The sequence below is a fragment of the Carassius carassius genome, chromosome 35, assembly GCF_963082965.1.
Source record: "Carassius carassius chromosome 35, fCarCar2.1, whole genome shotgun sequence".
NCBI lineage: Eukaryota > Metazoa > Chordata > Actinopteri > Cypriniformes > Cyprinidae > Carassius > Carassius carassius.
In genome coordinates, this window is record NC_081789.1 from 26,664,752 (window position 1) to 26,679,673 (window position 14,922).

At 32.5% G+C, this 14,922-nt stretch overlaps 1 protein-coding gene across 1 annotated transcript in view; it reads left to right on the forward strand.

Annotated features, from left to right (window-relative positions):
• Window positions 1-14,922, forward strand: part of kcnh2b (potassium voltage-gated channel, subfamily H (eag-related), member 2b) — a 181,516-nt gene that overhangs the window by 96,395 nt on the left and 70,199 nt on the right. The window contains exons 3-5 of the mRNA XM_059525264.1: window positions 7,893-8,048; window positions 9,264-9,740; window positions 10,679-10,890. Of these exons, the coding sequence (XP_059381247.1) occupies window positions 7,893-8,048; window positions 9,264-9,740; window positions 10,679-10,890 (845 nt within the window). The remainder of the gene's footprint in view (window positions 1-7,892; window positions 8,049-9,263; window positions 9,741-10,678; window positions 10,891-14,922) is intronic.

The following is a 14,922-nucleotide window of genomic DNA, read 5'->3' on the forward strand; positions in this document are numbered from 1 at the left end:
ATATATAAACATATTTTTCTTAAATACATACATGCATGTGTTTGTATTTATATATACATAAACTATTATTATTTAAGTGAAATAAGACATTATAACTGATATTTTACTGTAAAATAAAAAAAATTAAATATGTTAAATATAACAAAAATAATGTTCTTAATATTAAATTTTTTTACATTGCAAATACAGAATCGCAATTCTAATATTTATTGCTATCTTAATTTATTCATTTTGCAACTTTAAAAAGAGACAGAATCTCACTTCAGATGCAGAGATGAGATTGGGTGAAACAGGATTTATTATAATTAAATGTATATCATATTTAATAATAGCAATAAAAAGCCATATAGATTTCCATTTAATTTCAATGAATCTTTAATTCTGTATATTGTTTTAGGCCATGTGCAGTTTAAATACTGCTGTGGTTTAATGATAAAAGTTACTTTGATGTGTTTCTCTTTATCTTTAGAGCACTCATGTTTTTCTGTTAATTGTTGATTGTCACGATATTGCAGCTAGCCTGAGTGGTTTCTTTTGCGAAGCCATCACTAATGTGTTCTGAGTGGCCTGTACTAGATGGACACATGGATCGGTTTGAATGAGTAAACCCTGGAGATGTTCAGGCATGTGCTAATGAAAGAGGAGCGCGTGTAAACACTGAAGACAGCAGCAGATCGCTATCGTCAGCTGGAGGAAATGGATTTCATCTCCAAACACACTTGATGAGCTCTAGACCCTTAATATGCTCTTTCAAAACACTAGTGGCTTTATATGAGCAGTGATGTCATCTTCAGCCTCCACGATGAAGGCGGAGCTTTCTGTTTGGTTGAATAATGGAAGACGAGATGGTAAAATTCAGTCGGTCATTATTACAAAATAAATCCTGGTGATATTAGAGTGTTTTCAGCCTCACGTTGTGATTCTAGTTACCCCGTTTTTTTTTTTGTTTTTTTTTAATCTTTATGTTTGCTGTTTGTAAGACTGCACAATTTATCCCAAGTTTTGTATTATATGTATATCAATATGACTTTAAAATAATTATTATAATATCTAAAATACTACTACTAATAATAATAATTATTATTATTTAAAAATATTAAACTAAATAAACAGCACTATTATTACAATATATTGCTGTAAAATAAAAATAAAGACAATATTTAAAAATAACGTTTATATAAAATAATTAATAGGACGAATATTTTATTATTATTATCAGAATGTAAATATTAAACAAATAAACTGTTGCTTTAAAAAATAAAATATTTAAGAAAAATTATACGATAATATTAATAAAAAATAATTATTTTATAATATTAACTTATAAAATAATGACTAAAATGTATTATTATTATTATTATTATTATTAAAATATAAATATTAAACAAAATAACAAACACTACTATTACAATATATTGCTAAATAAAAATAAAGACTATATTTGTAAAAAATTATATTAATATAAAATAATTAATAGGATAATTAAATTAATTAAAATATAAATATTAAACAAAATAACAATATTGCTTTAAAAAAAATTATATTTGAGAAAAAGGAATAATCAAATTAATGATATTTTTTATGAATCCACTAATATAAACACCATGTATGTGCCTTCTCATCGTAAAATGTTTCTGAATTTAAATGCTGTATTAAATGTATAAAATATTTAAATGCTGTATTTCCTTTCAGTTTCAGTTTCTTTGTAGTTCTTAAACTCCTGCAATTAATTTGTGTCTCCGTCAGTGTAACTTTCACAGAGTTTGATTCAGATGCTGAAATCAGAAGCAGACCTCAGTGTCTCCGCTGGGTCCAGTAAAACAGAGAGAAAGAGATTGAGAGATGTGTGAGTCTGAAGGGGAAGGTTGTGCTCATTTGTGAGCGAGCGAGAGCACAATCAGGCCTGGAGGGAGAAATGTTCTACATCGCTCTCTCTGTGTGAGCTTCAGCGTCTTTATGTGCTAATGAGAAACCCTGGACCATTCCCTCTCGAAAAGACACTTCGGAGGTGGACGTTCAATTAACTGCTGGAGAAAAGGAAAAGTGCTTTTCTACTAACTGAAGACTTTCAGAGATCAGTGTGGTAAAGCAGAGCCACATAGGCTTCTGGACACGACTCCTTGTCCTCCATTGGTCAGTCAAACAGATAGTCCCGCCTCCAAACTCAAGCCATTGGTCGAAGCAAAAAAAAGTTATTTTTGTTATTTATTCATAAAAAATAATCACAACTTTATTTATTTGGTTACTTAACACTATATTTTATTACATATTATTATATTATACATACTTTTACATTTATTTAAAGCACACTCGTGGAAAAGCATCAGGCCTGAAACGGTTTGATTTTTTCTTCATCCTGTAATCATAAAGCACTGGAAAAAGTCATTGGAAATCAGTATTTGTAATGAATTGTGTGTGTGTGTTGGGGAAGTGATCAGGTGTGTTGTTCATTAAGGACTCGGTGGAATCCTGATCAGAGATAGATGGATCTTTACTAGGTCAGAAATCAACAGGTCATGTGACTCCTGACAGCCAATCACTGAGTGAAAGCTGAGCTCATTTGAATACAGATGGATGAATGTTCATTAATCTGACCATCTGTTGTTCTTCTTCTTGAGAAGGTGAGTGTCACCCTGCATGCTAACAAAAGTGCCATGTTCTAGGTACAGTAGTAACAATATTTTATTATATTCCTTAGATGGCATTGTAAATACCGTGGTACTTGTACGTGAGTATTGCCTCTTCACACAATACTGATTTGTGTGAATCTTCTCAATCTTTTGTGATCTCAGATCAGCTGTGTTAGTATTTCACTGAAACCATGTTTGACTATCACTGGAATAAGTAAAAACACTCTAAATTCATTGATAATTTTCACTAGAATTATGGGTGATTTTGACCAACTTTTTTGTCGTCACTGGAATCATTCAATTGATTCTTTGCTGGTATTATTTGTTATGGGTCAATTTTTGGTGGTTTTATTTTCCCTGAATTATTTGTGATTTTCACTGGATGTATTTTATTAGATTATTAGATTTTAGATCAATTTTTTCTTTTTTTTTAGTTGCTGGTATTATGGGTGAAATTATTTATGGACTGGAAGTCGTGGCCTAATGGTTAGAGAGTCGGACTCCCAATCGAAAGGTTGTGAGTTCGAGTCCCGGGCTGGCAGGAATTGTGGGTGGGGGGAGTGCATGTACAGTTCTCTCTCCACCTTCAATACCACGACTTAGATGCCCTTGAGCAAGGCATCGAACCCCCAACTGCTCCCCGGGCGCCGCAGCATAAATGGCTGCCCACTGCTCCGGGTGTGTGCTCACAGTGTGTGTGTGTGTTCACTGCTCTGTGTGTGTGCACTTTGGATGGGTTAAATGCAGAGCACAAATTCTGAGTATGGGTCACCATACTTGGCTGAATGTCACTTCACTCACTCACTTATGATTTATGGTAATATTATTGGTGATCTGTCACAGGAGTTGGTGATTTTTCACTGCAATTATTATTTCACCAGAATTATGTGTGACTTTAACTGATATTATTGGTGGGTTTATCACAAGAATTATACAGTAGGTGATTGTCACTGAAATTATAATTTTTTTTCTTTTTTCTGGTAGTTATCACTGCAATTAAAATACATTTTTCATCAGAATTATTAGTGACGTTTTACTAGGATTATAGGTGATTTTTTTCTAGAATTGAATTTTAATTTATGATATTTGTCTAGCTATTATAATTTCATTTTAAGTAGCCTGGGTTAATATTTAATCATTTATCCTAGACCTCTGAATCTGAATCTGTTGACCCTTTGTCTACCCCAGGATGATATTAGCTTATGAACGCATATCTGTGTGATTTTCCCTCATATAACTGGTGCTGACTGTTTTATCTGTCCAAATGAAAGCATGACCCCGTTTCTGTTAATCACAGCATGAGATCATCATTATGATCAGTAATCAGCAGAATAAAGCAGTGTCAGTCTGTGCTGTTTGATGCAGAGCAGATGGATGTCTGAGGCTCTTCTGCCCTCTAGTGTTCAACAATCACCACTTCTCTTACTATATTGTTGCATATATTTGTTCTCAAAAATGTATCAGCAGAACCAAGCTGTACTTTAAACAATCATCTCCATTTAGATTTTTTCCATCAATTTTTACTGCCCTCTACAACACTGCAATTCTTGTTTTAGCATCACACTCACAAACAAAATATTATTGTTTTATACATTTCTTTTGTTATTTTATTTAATAAGAATCATCATCATCATAACCATTATTGTTGTTATTAATTTAATTTCTAAATTTAATTTCTAAACGTATTTTTCATCTAATATTAAGACTTAAAAATAATAATAATTTTGTGTATTTATTTATTTATTCATTTATCTTCTTGCTTGTTCTTCTGTAAGATGTTAGTTAATTGCCAAGGCAACCTTTCAAAATTCTAAATTTTTGAACTTATTTATTTATTTAATTTATTTTTAAACTTAAACTATTTTATTATTATTATTAGAAAATGTATGTAATATTTTATTTCATTTAATTATTTATTTATTTACTTGGTTCTTCTTTAAGGTTTCTTTTTCTTCTATTTACACAATCTTGGAAGTTTTACGTTGCCTTTGTTACCTTCGGCTTATCATTTTTTTCTTATCCTCTTTATTTTGCTTTTATTTTTTTTTACTTTTTTAGCGCTGCTTAAGAACAAATAGTGCAAATAGATAGCCTCGTTTCGCCAAATTTAACCCTGCGTTAAGAAATATTTCACACATGTAATTCTGGTTTATGAAGTCCTGTGGTGAAGTACTAATTGGGAAAAAAGGTGAAATAAACGATGATGAAACTGCATTATAATGCAGGATTACATTAACCCAGCGTTAAATATGACCGTAAGTTAAGTTAACCACTTAAAATGTGATATGAAGTGTTCATTAAGAGCCAGAAAAGCCGTTTGTCTAGTGTCAGGTTTAGGATCAGTGTACTCGGGTGAAAGATTGCTGCAGTAGATGATTCATCAGGCCTCCAGCTGTGTTTTGTTGTCCGTGTATTCTTCAGAAATGTGAACGCAGCAGAAGCGTCGCTCAGACTGATGCTTCTGATGAATGTGGCTAATAGCAGCTCAGGGGGACTTCTGGGAGTTCGTCATCGACGACCATTTAGTGGTCATAACTCAACGAAAAGATTCATCAGCACAAATCAACTGAGAAAGAGATGAAAGAGAGTTATAGGCAGAATATTGAAATCTGAATACACTCTGAATGTAGTGTCATATCACTGTTTCTTCTCTTTACTCTGAGACCGAATGAATGAGGTTGATTAGCTGCTTGTGATTATGACTTTGTCCACTAGGTGGTGCTATGACTTCTCAGAGAAATACGTACACTGCTAAAAATGCTTTTCTTCCCCTAGTATTTTTATCTAGCAATGCATATTCTTGAATTAAGATGCATTTACTTAACAAGAAAAATGTCTCGTTTTCTGAAAATATTATTCAAAATTTGGTTGTTTTTGCTTAAAATAAGTAGAAACGTGATTATTTTTCTTACCCCATTGGCAGATATATTTACTTGTTTCAAGCAAAAAATATTCATATTGTTTATTATTGTAATTTTATTGAACCATTTATTTTTTGTGCGCATTCACATGTATCTTGTGCTAATTAAATCTGTTTTATATTAAAATAAAGTTGTTGTTTTTTTTCTGAGGCGGGACATCAGCGATTTGGGTCTCTGAGCACTTTGTTGGGATTATAGAATTCCATCCAGACATAGAGATGATGAACAAATACAGATGTAGCTGAGTGTGTGTGTGTGATGTTGTGTGTTTGATGTGTGTGTGTAGTGCATGAATCTTGGAGTGGATTAGTCTTTTAAAGTGGACGGAAGCGTAATGAATTAAAGTCCAATCCCTCCTCCTGACTCTTAATCTGCACATGTGTGTGTGTGTGTGTGTTCATGTTTAGATGGGATTATGTATTTTTCAGGTCAGCGTGCTCATGTCAGCAGGGCTCTTCTGCTTGTTGTTCATGTATGTATTCATGTATTGATCAGGAGATGTGCAGCTGGTTCAGTTTGTCATAGAATTCAGTGTTTTTAATATCCCTTCAATGGACATTGTAGGCGTTTGATCCCATAGATGTAAACTCTTTCTTTTTGGTGTGATTTCACCATGTGCGTATAGATATTGAGCACTAAATCACTGGTTGTTGTTGTAATCTTTAATTACAAAGAAAAAAAAAAATCATCTTTTATTTATTACTTTTTAAAATATTTTCATACTTTTTTCATCTAACATATTTTATTTTAATTTAATTTGTTTTATTTTAATTTTTTTTTTTTTATATTTTTTTGTTCATTCATTTTTTTTTAATTAATAAAAAATTACATTTATTTTATTTTATTGCAGGTAGGCAACGTTTCTAATAAATAAAAGTAACATTTCTAATAAATAAAAGTAAAATCTATAAAAAAGTATATAGACATTTAAAAAAAAAAAGAAAACAAAAAACAACAAAATTACTAAAACTTTCACTAAAATGAAAATAAACATATAAACAAATGAAAACTATAATATTGTATTATTGGTACTAAAAAGGACATTTTCAGGAAAGATCATATTCTAGAATAACGTGCAATAATAAACCATTCACAATAAAACTAAAAACATGAATTAAGAAGATAAATATCAATAATTATGGTTTTCTCTTTTACATTTATTTTACATTTTATTTCTAGTCCAATTGGCACTGCATTTATTTATTTTTCTTTTAGTTTTGGCTTTTACAAATGTGTTTCTGCAACTGTTCTGCACTAAAACGAGTACACACACCCACACACACACACACACACACACACACACACACACACACACACACACACACAGGCGTGTCCAGATGGCATCGGTGGACCTGTAATCCATGTGTGGTTTCACAGCTGGGATTACAGTGGGCCAGTTGGAGCGTCTCAGTCAGTCTCTCTGTGTTCACTGATGAGAATCTCTGGTGTCCGACTCTTCCTCCTCTGTGTCTTGTTTGATTGTGTGTTCAGATCCAGGTAAGCGTGTGGATTCAGACGTCAGGTGGTGAGATGAAACCAAATCTGAAAGGTCAAAGTCAGGATTTGTGTGTTTATGATGGCACACCTCTAGCTCTGTGTGTTGAATTATAATGATTTGACTCGTCAGGTGTTTGTACTGGGATCTCTGGGATTGTGCAGCTTTGTGTGGTTTGAAACTTTTCAGTGCTCTGTGTAGTCCGTTTAAGAGATTTGGTATTTGGGAAACTATTGCTAGTTTGATTGACATCAGTATTGTATGATGTGTAGGATTAGTTTTATAATAATATCTAAGCAGCACTATTTTTCCGGTGTGTTTTTGTCTATAAATGTGTGATGTTACCGCACACACACACACACACACACACACACACACACAGTATTTGTAATCTGTCTTAATTTGCTGGCAGATGATAGTTGTTCACTTAACGAGTCCATGAGAAGATTCCCAGGATTCGGGAATATGTTGTATTTTAGTGTGCCAGGATAATAATCCTCAGTTTCTGACTGTCTACATTAAAATTTTATTTTTTATTAATTTATTATTATATTTTTTAGTATTGTTATTATTATTATTTAATTCAATATGCATTTTTTTCCAATTTAATTAAATTTCACAGTACTTTTCTTTGTATTTGTGATTTTTTTAAAAAGATGCATAATGACCATTAAGTTAATTTATTTCTATGCATGGTCAGTAAACAACTAGATTAATGGACATTGAGTTCTTTTATTGTGAATTTGTTGAGTATAAATGAGTAGTTGACTAATATCATATTCATGCTATTTATAAAGATGCATATGCACAAATGAATATAAGTGAGCTTGATCTGTTCTCTCACAGGTGTGTGTTTCCTGTGTTTGGTGGACGTGGTTCCTGTGAAGAATGAAGATGGCGTGGTGATCATGTTTATTCTGAATTTCGAGGTCATGCCAGACGATAAACTGCACGAACCGCAGGATCTCAATCATAAGCTGCCTGTGCTGTGGCGCCATTCAAGTACGTCGCTGCATCCTCCTTTCCATCAAACCAGACAGATACTGATAACAATCACTACATTAATATATACTTTAATAGACAAATATTTTTGGCATTTGCTGGAAAAAATATCATGGAATATTACAGCTCTAATTAGAAACTAATGACTGAAGTTAATTCCTTAAGTCCTTGATTCTGATTGGCTGAACTGCGTTCAAAACTGTTGTAAAATACTCTACAAACATACACCTTTGTTTACTTCTGTGTGTTGCTCTGTTGTTTCTGAGGAACTACATTGTTTGGTGGAAGAATACTGTTTTTATTGATATCATTACACTTTATTTGTTTTGTTTTGTGAAACCTTACTAAGTATATGGAGTAACCGTTTTATAAAAGCAATAAACCCTGTGAAGCCGTGGTTTACAGTGAATTTATAACAGCTAAGGGATACACAGGAGTGCCGAACAACACCCTAAGCTGTTTTAAATTCACTGTAAACCACAGCTTCTTTTCTTCTTGAAATTTTGGAAATTAATAACTCAATAAATTAATAACAAAAGTCATTGAATTATTAAAGGATATTACAATTATAAAATTTGGATATAACTCAATTATTAAATTAAATATTAGTTAATTATTAATAATCAAGTCATAGAAATTTCTATTGTTAATTGTGTGTGTGTGTGTGTGTGTATGAAGAGTTAATTTGCAAAAAAACGCTAACCCATTTTTTTTATTTTTTTATTTTCAGAAATCAATTTTTTATTGCTCATTCCAAGTAATATCAACCGAACTCCAGTTGAGTTGTTTTGATTAAGTAGTAACAACTTAAACAAATACAGTAACTTAAAAAATTAAAGAAGAAGAAATCACAAGTTCATCAAGTTAATTATCCATACTCGATCACTTTTAGTCAGCTAAAATTGATCGGCTTCTGCTCACAAACAACAAGGGCGCTTGTCGACTTCTGCGGTAAAACTAAAAAATCACGACGCCTCAGAAGAAGACGATACTTTTTTGACAAAAGGCATTCAGGGTTCAGATCGTGATATATATGGAGAATACTGCACGATAAGTGGCGTTTAATCGTTTTTTGCAAATAAGTTTTGTTAGAGTCACAATAACACTGCCCACTAAACTGTAAGGATGGAAAACGGCTATTAAACAACTAAATTATGACTGTTTTTGGTACCAAAATGTAGAATTTTGACATTTTTCTCTCTGTGCTTGCCACAGATCGAGCTCGAGGCATCCGTTTGCGTCTGCCGCTCCTGAACTCCAGGAATAACAGTAAATCTTCTCTGCGGGAGGATCCGGAGGCCGGACGAGGAACGGGTTTCCCCAGCAGTTCCCGTCCAGAAAGCCACGAATCCCTGGCTCTGGGTGAGCTGCTGTCTCTGCCTGAACACGAGCCGTCCCGTCTGACCACACCGTCCTCACTGCTGCCCGAAGACCAGTGCAACCTCCTGAGCAGTGACCCCTCGTCCCCTCCTCCGGCCCCCCCGCACCCCACCGCACTGCCCCTGGGACACTCCTCTCCTCGACCGCAGCGGCTCAATCCGGACGCCTCGGTGTCCAACTGCAGCCTGACCAACAGCCGCTCGCGCGAGAGCTTTCACAGCATGCGCCGTGCGTCTTCAGTGGACGATATCGAGGCCATGCGGCCTGAATGGGACCGAAAGCACCGCGCTCGACCCAGCAGCGTCAGCACGGGTGAGAAAACTGACCACAAATATGACTTTTACTGCACAAGGATACATTTAGAATGTTACAAAAGATTTCCGTTTCAAATGAATGCTGCTCTTTTGAACATTCTATTAATCTGTGAATCCTGAAAAATAAAATGTATCACTGTTTCCACAAAAGTATTTGTTCAGCACAACTGTTTTCAATATTGATAATAATCAGAAATGTTTCTTGAGCAGTAAATCATGATATTTTCATGATTTCTGAAGATCATGTGACACTGAAGACTGGAGGAATGATGCTGAAAATACAGCTGTGCATCACAGAAATAAATTACAGTTTACAATATATTTACATAGAAAACTAATTTGAATTGTAATAATATTTGCAAAAAAAATACTGTATTTTGATCGAATAAATGACACCTTGACGAGAAAGACAAAAAAAAAAACATAATTTCAGTCAAATAAAATATATATATATATTTTTTAATACAATTTTAAAAAGTTGCATTTGGAATTAATTTAAATTAAATGTTTGAATTAGTAATATGACTCAAACTAAAATTAAATAAATATAAATTAAATCTAAAAAGAAATATTTAAACACATTTTTTTTTTATACATTTGTTAAAAGCACAAAATTTTAAAACTAAAAATCTGAAAATGAAAGCTAATTCAAAATATTGATAATATAATATAATATAATATAATATAATATAATATAATATAATATAATATAATATAATATAATATAATATAATATAATATAATATAATATAATATAATATAATATAATATAATATAATATAATATAATATGTGAGACTTCTTTCAAAAACAGTGCTATAGATCCCAAACAGCACTACAGATATGATGTGGTAATAAATAGTGTAAATGTCAAAAGCATTTCAGACTAAAAAGAAGATTTTCAGTGACCTAAAGCAAAATCTGTTTCTTGATGCAGGTGTCATGAACAACAAACCCAGCATCCTGAACTCTACCTCTGATTCGGATCTGATGCGTTACCGCGCCATCAGTAAAATCCCACAGATCACGCTCAACTTTGTGGACTTTAAACCGGACCCTCTCATCGCCCTCCCGGCCGGAGAAATGGACATCATCGCACCCTGCAAACTCATCGACCGCACGCACAACGTGACAGAGAAGGTCACTCAGGTAAGATGCTTCTGCCCAGGAGTTCAAGAAAGCATTTGTATAGGATTGAACTGAACATGTTGGGCTACATAGACAATCCTGATCCATAATGATTCTTTTGGGATTGTTTTAAGATTGAGAAAGATTGACCTGTTCGTCCTTCTGTTCTAAACAGCAAGATTCACACTTTAATGTCTCTAATGGCCAGAAAAGCATCACCGTGAGATTTTGGCACCCCAGATAAAGCGTGCTTTATCTTTTGCTCAAGGACGGTTTTTGAAGGAAGCTTTTGATGTCAGTCAGATGCAATGTGCTTTATCTGGCAAACCTGAACTCCCTAAACTGTTGTGTTTGTGAAGATGAAGTGTTTGAGTGCAGGAAGTTAAAGAGACGTGACAGTAAAGTTTTGCAAAAGTGACACTGACTGACTTTGACAACCCACACTCTCAAAAATAAATGTTTCAGAAGGAATATTGCAAAAACGTCACATGCATGATGGTTTGGACAAAATGAGATGCTAGGCAATATGTTTACACTGATCTTTTCAATGCATTGAAATCTAGTTGAATGCAACCATCAAAATCATCATAGATGTGTCATAACAGTACTTCACATGTCTTTTTCCAAGACTCCGATTCTTCAAAAAAAAAAAAAACTTCACTTAATTCAAGGCTAATATAATATAATGTCAGTAACTTGAGTGTTTGACCTCTTGAGGTGGATTTGTCTTCAGTTCCTCAGTAGAAATTCTGCATTACTCTGAGTAGAGATAAACCCTCATATTTTCTCCCAGACAGACATAACTGGGTTAATTTAATAGAGGTAGCATGACGCTCATATGCTGATGCTCATCGCTCTCGGATTAAATGAAAAAGAGGGATTGATGCTTCACAGTCGTGACACCTGCTGTCCTACATACAGGACCTGATCACATGATGATCTTCAGGTCATGTGACCATTAGTTTCACGTGAGTTGTCATATCAAGCATACTCAATAGATTTTTGGTTTAATATAAATTCAATTCTATTGATAGCATTTGAAACATAATGTTAAAAAGTACAGATATTATTTCTTTGGGCACAATTATTTTTCAAATATTTTAGTGATATGTTAACACATTTGCAATGCAAAATATATTATTTAAACTTGAGAAAATAGTTAACATATTTAAATAAAATTTAATTTGATGCTTATTTATATTGTTTTTAAAATGTTTTTATTAATTTGTTAATTAATTCTTCCATAAAAAAATGTTTTCAGTGAGAAAACAATTATAAAGATATATTTTTTAAATATATTTATTATATTATATTTTGTAAATTATTTCATACAAAGATATGTTGTTTAAAATGCAGAGTCTAAATAAATATATATTTTATGCTCTATATAAATTATGCTTTTGTTAGTTATTTAACTAATTTCATAGTGTCTAAACTAAGAAAACTATTTATAATAATCAAATAATAATAATCATTTTTGATAATTATTTTGTAATAAATAAAGGAATGATTTATTAATTGATTATTCCATACATAATAACTAAACTGAGAATATAGTTTTTTTTTTTTTTGTAATAATAATAAATGTCTTTTTAACAGTGGGACTACTATTCTAAGTATTCATCCACTGATGTACTTCTGATGTTATGTCTTGTCACGATATGTTTGGGAGTGTATTTGATCATTTATCAGCTTGTTCTGGGTTCAGATTAGGACTGTTATCATCCGAACTGCTCTTGTTTTTGGTGTTGACTGTTGTCCTGGTGATGCAGATGATGCGATTACTTTAATTGGAGTGATCAGATGAGCTCTAATCAGCATGTGTACACGCTGTCAGATGTGTCAGTGAGCGCTCAGCGTGTCACTTCCTGTCCCGTTCACCACTGCGCACTAACATCTCTCAGATCAGTCATAATGCAGCTGTTTCTAATTTGTCCACAGCAGGATTTAAGGAAGAATTCACTATTGATTGCCGCAGTGAGTCTTTGTGAGATGAGTTTGTGTGTGACCATGCATGTGTGTGTGTGTGTGTGTGTGTGTGTGTGTGTTGTGCTTTGAGCTTTTGTCCGCTGGATCAGACTGTGTATTGAGTTTATCAACAACACTACCTGTCAAAAGTTTGGATGCACCTGCCAGCTGAGCATTATGACTAAATTGTAACTAGTTTTAATGCTTATGAGTAATAAAAGACAAGTGGAAGTCTGGGAATGATGTAATCGTAACTTGTCCCAAATAAAATGACAAACATAACAAAAATTATATATATATATATATATACAGTACAGATCAAAAGTTTGGAAACATTACTATTTTTAATGTTTTTGAAAGAAGTTTCTTCTGCTCATCAAGCCTGCATTTATTTGATCAAAAATACAGAAAAAAATGTAATATTGTGAAATATTATTACAACTTAAAATAATAGTTTTTAAATTTATTATACTTTAAATGATCATTTATTTCTGTGATGCAAAGCTGAATTTTTAGGATCATTATCACATGATCCTTTAGAAATCATTCTAATATGATGATTCATTATCAAAGTTGGAAACAGTTCTGCTGCTTAATATTTTTTCAGAACATGTGATACTTTTTTAGGATACTTTGATGAATAAAAAGTAAAAATAAAGAAGCTATGTTTTTAAAATATAAATATTTTGTAATAACAATATACACTACTGGTCAGTCATTTGGGGTCAGTCATTTTTTTTTCTTTCTTTTTTTTTATAAAATCAATACTTTTATTCAGCAAGGATGTGTTAAATTGATAAAAAGTGATAGTAAAGAAAATATATTATTAAAAATATATATTATTAGATTTTTTTTTTTTTTTTGAAAAATGCAGTTCTTTTTAATCTTTTATTGATCAAATATATGAGACAGCAGAACTGTTTCCAACACTCATAATAAATCAGAATATTAGAAAGATTTCTAAATAATCATATGATCGACTGATGTTACATGTGACACTGAAGCTGGAGGAATGATGCTGAAAATTCAGCTTTGCATCACATATATTTTTAAAGTATATTCAAATAGAAAACTATTATTTTAAGTTGTAATAATATTTCACAATATTACTGTTTTTTTGATCAAATAAATGCAGGCCTGATGAGCAGAAGAAACTTCTTTCAAAAACATTAAAAATACTAATGTTTCCAAACTTTTGGTCTGTACTGTATATATATATATATATTAGCTTCTTTTTTGTGTAGATCTTCCATCACTATCTACTACAAATCAAGGAATGTAAGAAAAAAAAATAGTTCATAATACATATTTCTGTGATTCTGCATCCAAACTTGTGTCTGTGTGTGTTAGTGTTGAGACTGATCGCCGTCCGATCCAGCAAACTCACTCCACAGACTAAAAGCTTCAAAAACACAATGCACACACCTGTGCATTTACAGAGGTTATCATGCAACAGTGTGAAATAACATCTATACAGGTGTGTTTGTGTGATTTCTTCTCTAACATGGCAGTCAAGGCTGATTTCTGCTCTATTAATGTGTTATGTGTAAGAAATGACACTACTGATCAAAAGTTTGGAATGATTCTGTTGAAAGAAGACTCGTCTGCTCACAAAGGCTGCATTCATTTGATCAAAAATAAAATAAAAAATACAAAAAATAAGTAAAACTGAAAATCATTATTATTTATTTATATATATATATTTATTTATTAGCTGTTTTCTATGCAAATATCTGTTGAAATGTAATTTATTCCTGTGATGCGCAGCTGAATTGTCAGCATCATTACTGTCACATGATCTTCAGAAATCATTCTGAGATGATGATTTGCTGCTCAACCAACATTTCTCACTACTATCGTCGTCGGAAACATTTGTGCTGCCTGATATTTTAGTTGAAAACAGCTGTTATTTGTTTTATGAAATAAATGCAGCTTTGGTGAGCAGAAAAGATTTATTTCATAAACTTTTGACCAGTAGTGTAGGATGGTTAAGTGTTTTATTGATCTGATACCCCAGCTGTGTGTTTAATTCATTTGGGGCTATATTTAGTGACACACACACACACACACACACACACACACACG